Source organism: Strix aluco, chromosome 6, assembly GCF_031877795.1.
Source record: "Strix aluco isolate bStrAlu1 chromosome 6, bStrAlu1.hap1, whole genome shotgun sequence".
Classification (NCBI taxonomy): domain Eukaryota; kingdom Metazoa; phylum Chordata; class Aves; order Strigiformes; family Strigidae; genus Strix; species Strix aluco.
The window spans coordinates 9,863,550-9,878,134 of NC_133936.1; the positions used below are offsets into that span (position 1 = coordinate 9,863,550).

The 14,585-nt window shown below is 34.5% G+C and overlaps 1 protein-coding gene across 2 annotated transcripts in view; it reads left to right on the forward strand.

The window, feature by feature from the left end:
• Positions 1–14,585, forward strand: part of DPP10 (dipeptidyl peptidase like 10) — a 555,641-nt gene that overhangs the window by 410,039 nt on the left and 131,017 nt on the right. For both annotated transcript variants that reach the window (XM_074828629.1, XM_074828628.1), the window contains exon 5: positions 819–893. In XM_074828629.1, the coding sequence (XP_074684730.1) occupies positions 819–893 (75 nt within the window). The remainder of the gene's footprint in view (positions 1–818; positions 894–14,585) is intronic.

Below are 14,585 nucleotides of genomic sequence, written 5' to 3' on the forward strand. Positions count from 1 at the left end.
TTGTACCTTTGTGGTTCTCTTATTTGTTCTATCCTACTTTTTCTATCCTTATCTGCATTTTCCACTTCTCCCTTTTCCTTTCATTCTGCAAATAGATGTCTTGAGATTAATTTAAAATTATTTCCTTTGGTTCCCTTTAAAGCACATTCTTATCTTCCTCAATTATTAGATACGTTAAATTCTTTCAGACATCAACATTACCCGTTGATTAAATTACAGTCCTGAATTCAATTGGGTGTCATGTAGTCTTGGATAGATGTAAAGCAATATTAGTTTTATAATGCTACCTAATGTTTCACTTTGCTATCCACTAAGCATTTTCTTTCATATAAGAAAGAGTTTTTCTTTAGTGCAAGTTGTCTTGCAAAATGTTTATGTATGTGGTGTTAAAAGAAGAGCAATAGAGACATAGTGCACACCTGTTCTTTTTCTTGTATGTTACCTTTAGACCTAACCTAGTGATGAATCTGCCGTATAATCATTCCTGAAGTACACACCAACCAAAGTGACTTCCCTCACCCTCCTGAAATGAATGGGTTATAGTTGTTATCCTTGAGCTTAGTGCTTGCAATCATGATAAAAAACTCCTCAGCTTTTTAATTGGTATTTAGTGCTGAAGCCAGATGCATGTGTTGCCATTGTACTGAAACCAGTAAAATAGACTAAGAATTATTTGAGTCCTACTTTTGTGAAAATTGCATAGATGTTCTAAACCAGATCTGTTTTATGAATGGGAAGTTCTTAAATTAACTGTAAAAATATTTGGAAGAAATTATCCTTCTTCTTGAAAACTCACTTCTACTGTTACTTCATTTTAGGTAACATTTAAAGCATCAAGATACTCTGTTTCACCAGACTTAAGATTTGTTCTTCTTGCATATGATGTTAAACAGGTAAGCCAACTATTCATAATCAAAGAGCCTCTAAATTAAAACTCTGAAATGCTTGTTGTTTTGTATATTTTATTTGAGATTCCACATAAAAGAATATGATTCATATAGTTGATTTCTCTTCCCAAAACCTTCCGATGCAATGATGGCGAAGTGTGTATTTAAGTGTGTACAGAAAGGTTCTCAACTGAGGTAAATTGCCATGGCTCCTCTGAAGTGTCATGCTGGTTTTTGTAGTAGAAGTTTCATAACCCTTGAACTGTTCTGTTACTAGCTGATTATGTGAAAGCCTATAGTTTGCTATTCCTCCCATTTTAAATGGGAGTACATGTCATTTATGGACTATACTAAAAAAAAAATCTAGGCTGATTCATGTCGTGGAAGTTTTATTGTTGGCTTCAGTAGTCTGAAACCTGATAGTCTGAAAGTCTCTTGTACTATATAATGCAGTGTATTCCTTGTTTCTCATAGTATTTAGAGATTTTTGTAGGCTATTATGTTGTCAAAAAGAGTTTCAGTCAATAATACCACATAGAGTTTTGTAAATGCAAACAAAATTGAAAATGTTTTTTCAGAATTTCCTCTGTGCATATTGGTGTTTGCATAAAAAGTGCTATTAAAATACAAAATGTTTTTCATTACAGAATAGTTCTGGTTTGATAGACTCAGTGGTTTTTCAAGTAAGTTTGGGTAGTTTTGGGTGTGTTTTTTTTTAAATTATTTTGTAAAAGTAAAATTTAAAAATATCTGTTAATACCTGTGACCTTAATATCAGAAGTCAATGTTTAGAAATGAGAAAAGATTACTATTGTTTATCATATTATACTACAATATGGTAGTTTACTTATTGTTTTGTGTTGGTAACTGATAATATGATAGCTGTGTGTTGTGGATTGCAATTCTTAGAACAGTAAAATATTCATTTCCAAGTTAGTATACAAATTTTTCTGGCCTTCTAGTGACAATGCTGTTTTGATTTGTATGCCTGAAGCTTTGATACTTATATCTGCAAACTGAAAAATGTGCTAAAAGCTGATCAGAAATATTCTAAAGGTGTTGATGTAAAGTTATTGGTTTACTTGATACTAGATCCAAATACGGTTTTCTTCTACCAGTTCTACTGGATTCTGGATCAAGCTCTTTTTATGATATGCATATATCAATAAACCAGAAAAGAACTGCTGTTGTTCAGTTCACTGTTTTTTATTGTGAAGGGTTCCAGTTTGATTTTTCTCCGAAAAATACTTGCTCCTTGCTGTTTCCCTTCTTGATTACTTCTTATTGTGTGAAAGAATTTAATAATCCCTCATACTGTCTTAATTTCCTTATTTGATCTACTGAAATTTTCATTTTGGATGGGTTGGTTTGTTTGGGATTTTCTTAGGAATAGCATATCTAGCTGATAGAGAAAAATAAGGAAAACATGAATGTATCCATCACACTTTACTACATCTAAATGTAGTAACACCAGGGGTGAATCCCTGCCCCACAGTAAACATGGTCCATTGATGAGCAAATTGCTCTCAATAAATGCTGAATATATCACTTTGCAGTAGAACTCCCTTTCCATATTTCATTCTTGGTTTTGTTGCAAGAAGAAACTTTTTTGTCCTTTTATAGTCCAGTTCCTGGTAGTATCTAGAGGGATGAGCTTTGCAGCATTTACATTTTGCATCTAGTTGTTTTCTTTGCTCAAGTATATTGACAAGAAGTAATTAAAATGAGAAGTGAACAGGGTTTGGCAAGCAGTTTATGGCTGGTAGTCATGGATGAGGCTTGTGATGCTTACTCTTGAGTGCTCCAGCTGGGCTCATGGCTTTCAAACCACAAGCATACTGTGATTGTTACATCCCCTAGAAGTGGTGGTGATGGTGCTAAAATTGGTTAATAGCTGTTTGTTGTCAGTCAGATGTAAATAATAATAATGCCATTGAAGTCTGTTACCTCCTGAGAATTACCTGTTGCTTAGGGTGGAATGGAAAATAACCAAAAAGAGTGTAAGCCAATTCTCTCAGAAGTTACAAAAACCGTTGTTGTGAACATGTGGTAAAAAGCCTTTTTTCCTCCAAATATTCTGATACTGGGATATTTGTTAGGCTGGAGAGGCACTTCTGTTTTCTCAAAATCTGCTGGGGAAAAGATATGCAGTGCATTGGAAAGCCTCTTTATTTGTGCATAAGTAATGCTTCCAAATAACGTGATGGGTTAAGTTAGTGTTCATTCTTCTTTTTTCTGTCAGAGCCAGACTTACTGGGTCTGGATGAGAGGAAATCCACCTGTCTACCTTATTTCTTCCCCCAGCTGTTAACTATAAATTATTAAATTTATTGCCTGTAAAATTAATATTAAATGGCATAACTTAATTGGAGATTTTCAAATTACTTTCAGTAGCATCAGGCCAGATTCTTTCTTCATATCTCACATGGTTGAGTCTTTAACAATACCCAGTTCAAGGAACTGTAGGTAACTTATTGTAAACATTTAGTTGATCTCACAATCTGCTGTAAATTGCCACAGACCCCTGGATTTTACTGCCTATCTTTGACCCTTATTTTTTCTTCTTTGTCAAGATTTAGGTGTATAATTGCACTATCATGTATTTGATGGGATTTCTGGTTTTGCAGACTGTCAAGACTTTGGGGTTTTAAAATTATAATGGTTGTTTACATACATTAATCTGGGTTCTTTGTAACATACAGTAATACAGCTGGAACAGATTTATTAATCAACAGTTTTATAAATAAGCTAGAGTGTTTCAGCTGAACAGATTGGAGAAAAATAGAGACAAATGTTTCTTCAAGACATTTTGTCATGCAACTGTAATTAGAAACAAGGTTATTTTGATGTTTGGATTAAAAATAAATGTTGAGTTAAATTAAATAGTTGAATATTTATTTTACTGTTGTCAGCATTTTCTTTAATCTATTTTATGCTTGGAATGGCAAACTTTAATTAAATTTGCAATTGTTTCAGCACAATTAAGAATGTCCTCTATGCATAACGGGACATAAATCTGCATGAAAATAAGCCATCTTTGAATACAAAAGTAATAATTGAATGAATCATTTAAATCATGCTTAATAGAAGGAACAAAACCATTTCATGTAGCATAGCAGCTGTTTTGATATAGCTCTATAAAATTCATATGCAAGAAAATTCCTTTGCTAAGGAATTCAGTGTGTTGTAAATTGATTTCTGGACATCAGACTCCATCTATATCATAGCAGGTCACAGAATGTAAGCCAATATTACCAGTGTAAGCACTGTGGCTGTCTGGCTTTTTCTTTTTTAACAGAAGGCTGTGGCAATTTTAGAGGTACTTTCTGTGTGTTCTTTGCTGCAGTACTCCATAGTTCTCCACACTTCTGAAATGCTTTCATCAATTCTCCAAGTTTTTTGACTTTGGCAAAACTTGCGTGGATCGACTATGTGTAGTTCAGACTTTCTTTCTGTCACTCACTGTAATTTGGTTGGCATCACTGGAAGAAGCTCGTTTTGCAAGGCAGCAGATCAGTAAGTAGGAACTAATTTGAGAAATGAACACATACATTCTTGCTGAATGTCCTGCCATCCTGATTCTTCTGGGACAGTGTGAACACAGCAGCAGGGAAACCATTGTACATATTGTATGCAGAGAAGGGACAGTTTTGCAGTGCTATATCTTTTTGATTTTCCTTTGAAGATTGTCAAGGTATGAGCAAAGAATGCGATGCTCTGAGAGCAGAGCATCTAAGCCAGTTGAAATTTCCAGAGAAAAGGTTATTTCATCATTGCTTTTAATAAATACTGTGTTAAAATGACATTTAAAATTTTTCTCACTCTGCTGGTGGTGGTGTTCCATAGTGACCACCAGTGATTTATAGTTTTGATTAGAAAATGGAAATCTGACACTCTGTTCTTGCATTAATGATAAAGAATGGGGCAGTAAATTCGCAATTTGAAGTGCAGTGAGCATGAGGTCCTAAGAAATTCTTTTACCATTAGGGAACTTCGGTGTCCCTCAGCAGAAGGTTATACCTTGTGAGTTGTCCCTTGAGTCCATGTGAAATGAAAATAAGGTTTATTCTGGATATTAATGGGTTTTTTGTTCAGACATCATAGGCATGTTCTCCCCATGCTCTTGCTAGAACATAATATGCCACAGAAGAGCAAGTGAAGCAGTAAATGAGATCAGTTCCTCTTTTTCTTTGTAAGTCCCCTTGTTTTTTGATTTAATAATCCCTTCCTTGTGACTTTTTTTTCCTACAAACTGTCCTTTCCTTCTCCCTGCTTTCAAATCCCTTTTGAATACCAACTTCCAATAATTTTTACTACGTATTCTCTTTACTATTACTAATGCATCATTTTATGCTTTCAATGCAAAATGCGGGTTTTTTTTTAGCTTTTGGTTCAGAGATGTGCTTAAAAAACAGATTAAAGTTCAGCTCTAGTTTAGAAGCATAAGCATTTATATACTCTGTAAAAAAGGAAATGTTTTCCTGAATTAGGGCTTCAGACTACAATCTTTTTTAGCTAGAGAATTTTAATAAAACAATGTATTCAGCTTAAACCACCATGAAAATAGCTTTTAATAATTTTTATGGTAAGATCAGGATGAAGAATAATCCAATCCTCTTCAGAAAGGTAGGAGAAGAATAATTTTAGACCTAAACATCAGTCATTCAGTAAGAATGAAAAATATTTCAAAAGTATTTCTGAATCTTTGTAGTTTAATATATTAAAGACAAGAGTCCAACACAGTGTTTGAAGCGGAGAAAACCCCAAGAGAAATAAGTTATTTATCTGCTGTGTGCTGATGCCTGTCATCCCTTTGCTGCTATACTTATCTATTTTTAGAGGATAATGATAGGGAATACTGACCACACTCTACAGTGAATGGAGGGCAAACGGCAATAAGTGACATGTTCATCAAGCTTTTAGAGATTGCCTCTGATACTGGCTTACTTGAGTGCACTGAAAGGATCTTCAGGTGTTTGGAGATTAGAAGAATCCTTGAGGGGAAAAATTCAATGAAGTCTTAAATTATGATTATCTGTTCTGCATTAGGAGATTATCTTTCTACCAATTAGATGGAAAATAATGTTCAATTGTCAGTAATCTTTTTGGTCAGTGAAATTAATTATTGGATTTTTTTCTGCAAAAATTGAATGATAAAGAAATTATCTTTCATTATGTCTTATTTTTTATCAAGACACCATTTGATGTTAACATGTGCAGGTGTTTTCAACAAGATAGTTTACACAGTGCTTTTGAAAATCTGACTTTGGTACTCCAGATAATGCTCTTCAGCTAATGGTTGGAAATATACATAACAAAGATGAAATGAAATCTGTCTTCTAACACATGGAAACAGTGTTTTCTCAACAAGATTATTATTCAGTACAAAAGAATAACAAAAGACTTCTTAAACCAGCAGTGATCTGGACAACAATAGCATTGTAGCACTATGAAGTAAAGATCTGAGATAAAATTCATACTATCAGCTTTTTCCTCCAGAAATGCATGGTTCTTTAGACAGACCTGTTTTTCATGTGCATTTCCTTAGGTCCTCAGGGTGATCTTTCATCTTTCATTTGTTCATTTTGAGATGAGTCCAGAAGCAAATCATGCATGTGCACACTCCTGAACTTAGGAGATCATAAAGTCTGATCCAGACATGACTTTCCCATTCTTCTTTCTCTCTCATCAAGAACATGAAAGACCAGTTTTGGTCAGCTTTAGGGCAGTGAGAAAAAAATAAGAAGGGAATTTTAAATGAGATTCACCCCCAAAATTTGAAGTTATTTCTTGCAAATATTTTTGTGATATATTTTATTTCTCTCTTAGATATGACAGGTTTAGGTCCTTAGAAGGTCAGATATTGAGCTATTCATGGAAGTGGGCTGCTCAAATCTTCCCCTTTTAAAGGCTGATGTTTTGCTCTGAGTTGAAGTTTTAGCTGGATAGATTAAAATTTGTTAACATAATAGCTAGGCTATAGGTGATCTTGGCATACTACTCATCTATTACATAGATCTGACTTTATTTTATATAGCTCCACAGATAGGCAAGGCATTTTAAAGATATAAAAAGGCAAGGTCTTTGCCTGAAGAGGTGATGTCCTTTGTAGTAATATGTGATTAAAGGAATTTGGTGACACTATGTGCTATCATGAATTACCCCATAGGAGTGAGTATTCATATGAATATGTAGTGTCCTACTTCTGTCTAGGGTTTTGTCTAAATTATGTGGCAACACATAATAACCACCAGTCCCCATAAACAGAAGATGGGGAAAACAGAAAGGATGTATTGGCCATTGATGTTTGTTTAGTATTTCTAATAAATAGCCTTCTAACACTTCATCCATGTTGAATTGCAGTGCTGTAAGTACTTGAATTCAATTCATCAGACAGTATACGAGCTGATTACTTATTAGAAGCAGCAGAGTTATACCTGGAGTATCTGCATATCTATTGCATTCTTTTGTCTTTATATATGCATTATTATATTTACATTATTGGTGTATTTGTGATGGGATGATGGAACCGCTCTCTGCCAGGGCTTTACTATGATCACATGCAGAACAGCAGGTGAACCGTCAAAATTTCTTCTTTTTAAAAAATTCTGAACTAAAAAGGTAGGGGAACCAATGTACTATTTCGATGCTTCCACTGTTTTTTTGAATCTAATATGGAAGCTGTCATGTCACATACACATCCATATGCATCCACTTACCTATTTTTCAGAAAGGTTTTTTTAATTTCTTCTAGAAAGTGCTTAATTTCCTCAGCTGACATGTTGATTCATGTATGTAGGTTCAGCCTTGTGTAACAGTTGAAAAAAAAAATAGATCAAACTCCACTTTTCATAGGAAACCACATGAGACATGGTGTTGTTGCTTTTCAAAAACTTACGGGATCTCTCTGTTCCATTCATATTTACAGGATTGCTGTTCAACCTCAAGTTTTATAAGTAAACAAAATAAATAATTCTCATTAAGATAGAAGATGGCTCTTTTTTTCTCATTCAGAATTGCCAGAGTTGAAAAATCAGAATTTGTGTTTTCAACTTCTTGTTCAAAGACAGTATTGAAAAAAGAACATGATGCTTTGCTATTGTTCAGTAAAAATGGATTCTAGGGCATTTAACTTTTCAGACAAAATGTTTATTGACAGAAAAAGTATTTATTTTCAATAATATTGCCATTCTTATCAAATATGAATACTGTTATTTCAGGAAGACTTAGGTAGTGTCCAGCTGAGTTTCCAAGATCCAGCAGTTTAGAAACTCAGTCTTAACATAACTGATTTTCATGTGGTTGTATTCCTACATCATATAATTACCCACAGGGACTGGAATCCCTGTGTGCTAATGCTGTATAAATAGGCAATATTACACTACTTATGTCAGCAGTTCCCTTAATCTAGGAACAATTTATTTTATACAGCATAAGTTCTAGATTCTGCTGTGAAACTGCCAATCCTATCACATCCTTCCTATTTCTCTTCTGTGCATTGATAATATGCAGAAATGTCGACATGGTAAGTGAAGGGTTTGTCCATTGCAACCCATAGACAAAAAAACACTGGTTTAAAAGATGGGTTTTTTTCTCTTTCTACAATCTGTTGTGTGTACTAATGGTGTTAGCAGAAATAGTGTACAATTGTAAGCTAGTTTTACAATTGTATAGTGATATTTTTATCACACGTCTGTGAGAACAAGTCTTTCTCAGCAATGCTGAATGGAAAATAAGGGTTGGTTGGTTTGTTTTTACATAAAAAACCCCAAGGACAGCCTGAATAAATACCAGGGCAAGGACTGTTAGGAGTCCTAATTGGAGACTGTATTAGTAGCTGTTAGAAGCTAGAAAATCTGAACAGAGCTTTAATTTGGATTAACAGCTGCCAGAGTTCACCACAAGCAACTACAGTCAACTGATAACACCCATCTGTTTTTAAAAATTCTTTGTTCCATACTCCCAAAAGATAATTTCCTTCCTTGCTACCAAAAGAATATGGACTAAAAGAATATTTTACACATCTCTCAGTTTGACGGGTTTTACCCTGAGCATGAATCATTGTTAGTTCAACTGCTACACTTATTGATTTCTCTAATACAAGAGCTGGCTCACGTCTTCAAATACAGTGAATAAATGACTTCTGAGGGGCAAAATCACTTCATGGATCTGACTGACCCATTATGTTAAAACATTTTACTGAAAATGCCATGTATGGTTTTTATGATGTAGGTATCAGCATGTTCCGTAATGAGTCATTTCAGATCTAACTTAAAGACATACTCTTTCTATATGTACGGAAAATAAACAAGATTGAATTACTTAAAGAGTAGGCCTCTTAACAAATGCCTACTGTCCAGTTCATGTGTTCAATACACTTAGAAAATCCATTTTAAACAATGGGGGTTTTTTGCTTTTATTTCATTTTTCATAATATCCTCTATCTAAAATTCAATAATAATGTATCTTACTGAGAAACGTGGTATGCATTATAGCTTTCTCATTAAACTTTTAAATAAGATACCATTAGTATTGATAAATGTAATCCCAAATGGTCACTTAATCTTAAAATAGTCATTGATCACACATTCAGAATATTAGTCTTGCATTCAAACTAGTATATGTTGTTAGTGGTCATGAATTTTATACCAAAAGGAATTAACATCTTTCTTTGGCTGCAGTGTTAGAAATTAGAGTTACAAACTAGGGGTGAATTAGTGAGTTTCATTTTTTTTTTCTAAATGCAACATTTGATAAAAAAATCATTTTCAGATACATTTGATATATGAAATAGAATACTTAAGCATAGTCTAGAAGCCCAAAGTTTTGACATATTTTGCCTTTGACTGTTAAAAATAATTTTTAAAATAGAAATTAAGAGGCATTCCACAATATTGATTGATTTGCTAGCATGTGGTTGAAGTCACATTAATAGCAGAATAGCTATTTCTTTAGAAAAGCTAAACCAAATCTCTGTGTAGAGGAGCCGTTGTTTTTCACATTTTAAATGTATATGAGGATGTATTTAAATATACATATATAAAAATAAATGCATATATTTAAATATAGGTTGAAATATTTATTTTAAAATAACCTAGAATTTATATAACAATATGGACAAAGTAGAAGCATATAGAAAAGAAATAAGTTAATACTTTTCTAGTTTTCTGTGTGTTGTCATAGATCTTTTGACAGAAGTGTGTCAGTGATGCTATCTTGAAATCAAAACCCCCAAACATCATATGCTTATCTTATTTCATTTGTTAAATGCAATCAGGCATAATTAAACTTTGTCCAGAGAGGCTGTGCACTTTCAGGACCCAGCTGGACCAAGCCCTGGGCCACCTGGTCTGGATTCAGTGTTGATTCTGCATTGTGCAGGAAGTTAGACTGACTTCCTAAGATACTTTCAATCTGCGTGAGTCTGTGAGTCAGTATTATCATGTCATCAGTATTCCCCCTTGAGATAAAGTTCCCTGAGATTTAAAAAATAACCAAAACCAAAAACCCTTTATTTTTTTGGAACAGTTCCCAAGAAAGAAAACAAATGTCAATTGTCTACCCCAATGTCCAGTTTCATAAAGTGCCAAATAATACATAAATATTCCTTAAACCATTTAGTCATCCTTTTCTTTTATGTTCACTTAGATTCTTAATCTCCAAATGTTTCTATACCTTTGTGTATATGAGAAATCTCATCCTGTGCCTCTCCAGATAAATGAATGGATACAATTCTCACCGCAGCAGTCAGATTTGGTTGGAAGAAGTTCTGAAATGTTTGTGCTCTGCAAAATAAGGAAAATCAGATGAAGGAGAAACCTAAGCTCTGACTGAAGCTTCACAATTACTTCTTATTATGATTAAATAGTCAAACAGGCTGGCCAGATCTGGAAACCAATTATTCTAAAATGTGAGAGGGGAAAAAAATAAATCTGCTTTTTCAGTTATTCTGCATAATTCTGTCTCTATCAGTGGTGCACATTGAATAATAATTAAATTTTGCTTAAAATAGACAAGTTGGAAAAAAGAGTTACTTAAAACATAAAAAATCACAGCAGCAAAGACTTGCAACTGCTTTTTAATTCAAAATTTCAAGTTCCTTGACAGAAAAATCTAATGCACAAACTAAAAGTGCAACTGTAACATTCTTAATCAAGAAATGTTTTTAGTCTTGAAGGAAGACTTTTTGTATTGTGCATTCACTCAAATTGCTTGATTTGCAAAAGGGGGGTCTTGGCTTTTTTTGGCTTGTTTTCATAAGTAGAATAAAACCAAGCAGCTTGAAATCTTACAATTCCAGCACCTATTTGGAACAAATTAGTCACTCCAAAGGCAAGTTCAAGTATCAGTACCTGTGGTAAGGACAACCCGTAGCAATGGCAAATGGTCCAGAACATGAGCAAACATGTTTAAAAGCTGTCCCATAGAGAATATTTGCCGATCTCAAATGCCTATACAAAAATGGTCATGAAACTGGAGGGTGTTTTGTGCCACAGAAGTTCCAAAGCTGCTCGTCACATTTTGGAGAACCAGTGCAAACACATCAGAATTTAATTTGCTTCCACAGTCTTTCATTTTCACTGTGCAGGCAATATCATTAACTTTGTATCTAAGTATCAACCTTTATCTAGCAGGCACCTAAAGTGCTTATCACTTCTGAACTTGAGGAGAATGCCATTAAAGTCAGTGGAACTTTTTCTGTTGACTTTAAAATGGGCTTTAGGATCAGCTTTTGTCTACCTATCACACAAATGTAATAAAAGTCATCTTTGTAGTGTGACAGCATCAGCCAGGTGGACAGAGAGTAAGGCACAGTGTGCTGCTAGGATTTTCCGCAGGAACTTGTAGAGGATAGATCTATCAATGTTTCCAGAGGCTCATCTGTGCTGTAAGTCAGCCTTTAGGTCTGTAGGTTGTTTGCACCTGTGTGAACATTAGTGATCTTGCTTCCCATGGTGTTCCCTCTCTTTAGGGACAGCCGTGACAGAGACTTTTGACAGCTCAGTATCATCATTGTTATTTTCTGTAGCGTTTTGGGTGCAATTCACTTGGCCCTGATGCACTGCCAGCTTGCAGTGGTTCTAATTGCTGTTTTCAGTGTCATTATCCTAAAGATATTTTAAAACTACATTTTCCTCCAGTGGAAATCTTCCTGAATGTGACCTTCAGCTGGTTCTTGTGGATGCTGAGACAAGAATTGACTCAAGTTCTTATCACTGTCAACTTCATCTGTCCATGTTTTCTTTTAAGACCCTTCCTTCATTGTGCTGACATGTATGTGAACCTGCTGTGTTTAATGTGTTTAAGAGGCTGCATAGGGCAGTGAGAGTGAATTTATTCTTCTCCCTCATGGGAAGTTGGGGTTGGACTGGTACTGCTCCTACTCACACCAGCTGTCTTCTCTTTGGGACTTTTGATCAAGGAGTAATTAGAAGATGATCAGGGCCTTTGCATCCCTCCCTGGTCTTCCCCTGCCACGCTGCCCAGACTCACAGAGTAGAGAAAATAAGTAACCGATGCTGTGTGCTAAGCGCATCTGAATCTCAGCATTCCTATGGTAATTCCTTGTCTCTGTACTGTCCCCTGAGGATGGCTGTGTCTGAAACTGTGATCTAACAAGTTCTGCTCGACATCTTGAACTCACATTAAAGTTTTGTTGGAGCATTTAGGACCTTATATAGTTAATTCCTGCAAAAATTCACCTTTTTCTAAACTTAGCTTGGAGGAGGAAGTAGGAAGAGACTACACCTATTATTAGACCAGCTGAGGAAGGGTTTGCATGTGGAAAAACTGTTCTTGTCTTCATGCTGTATCAGTTAGTAACATGAGCTGCTATATACCTTGATTGTTCATTTGTTTATACATTTAGATAATTTGCAGCTGCAATGGACCTACTCACTCTAGTCCTCACTGCTATCATGTAGTCCTCATGTGTTCTAAAGATGCATCTGTTTTTTTTAGTTTCCTTTAACCCTTTGATTTTCATTCTTCAGTAAAATATAGAAGATCAAGCTGGCAGAAGTAACTTTGTGTCTTTCTAGTACATGATGCCAGTGCTACTTTATTTTTGTCTCAGATGTCTTCTTGAGTCAGAAACACTAACAGTAATGGAAGTTTTGGTTCAGCGCTATAATGAAGATCTTAAAGGACATGGTGTTAAATGTGCTTTTAGCTCATCAAAATGTCCTTGAAGTTAAGGGCAGATTATTGGTACTGATATATCCTTTTTTTGGAGGCTTCTTCCAGGTAGTGGATTGCGTAAATAGTTAAATTTACTATATAGGCCTTTACACTTCCTTGTGAGGTTTATATTTGTCATGTAATTATGTCTGTGAATATCAGTCAAAACTGAAGAGTCTTTTCATGAAAAATGTTGTGGTATCTTAACCTGGCATTGTACCAGGAAGGCTCAGGTTACCATAATGGCTGAAGAAATTACTTGAAATAGTGTAAATATAGCAGCAAATTCATGTGGTACTTACCATTCTAGTAGGGAGCATATGGCTATTTCTTTGTTAATTTTCTTGTGAAAGATCATAACTTAAATGATCTTGCATCTTTGAAGTTAAATTAAAACTTTTGTTTGAGAACAAAGTAAGGCTAAGTTTGAGAACTTAGATTTCTCTTATTCTTGAGGTAATTTTTTTTTTTTTTTTTTTCCCCATGGACCTCAGTCTCAACCCACGTATAATCCCATAATGCTGTACGTGAGGTTCTGGAGTCTAAGTGATGTGAAATAAAGATGTTACTCTGATCATGGAAATACTGTGTATGGTAGCTTTCATTCAGGATCCCCAGGTGACATGAAAGCATTCATGAGTCACTCGAGAGGTATCTCAAGAGTCCTACAAAAATGTTTTTAAATTTGCATATATTATATATTTATATACTTTTAAAATATATTTTAAATTATACCGGAAAGTTGTTCTCTATAGCAATATATTCCTATTTTATTTAAAAATTTTGAATATTAAAACCTCAGTTGGATGCTTTCAGGAAAAAACTTCTGGGGTATTTCATGATGTACTATTAGGCCTAATTATTCAGTTTGTTAAAAGATTAGGAACGTTTGGTGTGGATGGTTGGTAAGACTTCTACATAGGAAGCATAGAATCAATCAAGCTAATATATATACACATAAAATAAAAATATAGCTATTAAATGTGAAGTTTGGTTTGCAACACCTTGAGACATAAAAATCAGTCCTCCTCAAAGGGGCAGACTATCAAGTTGAGAAAGGAAACTTTTATGTTAACAGTATTTCTCATCAGTGGAATTTCACTGTGACTCTCAGCTGTGGTATTCATTACAGCAGCCATCTGCTTTGGCAGTGCTATAATTTCTTTTTTTCAGCATCTCAGATGAAATTAAAATCATCATACAGTGAACACTGCTAGGAAACTAAAAACATCTAAATATAAGCTTGGTATTAAAGTTGTTATAGCCCATTGCAATTTATGTTCTATTTGTATAGTATTCCACAAATAGAAGAACAACATTAACTGTTTTGAATATTCAGGGAAAGGCTATCTATTTGGGTGGTTTTGCTTATGTTAGGGTTTCCAGTAATTTTTGCAATCTTACAGTGAAATAGGAGTTTAGAACTTGTAAATGTGACAAGAAAATGAATGGGGAGAAACACAGAATCAGCCAGGGTCACAGTGAGGAACAGATTGCTCTTCTCTCTCACTCTCTTCC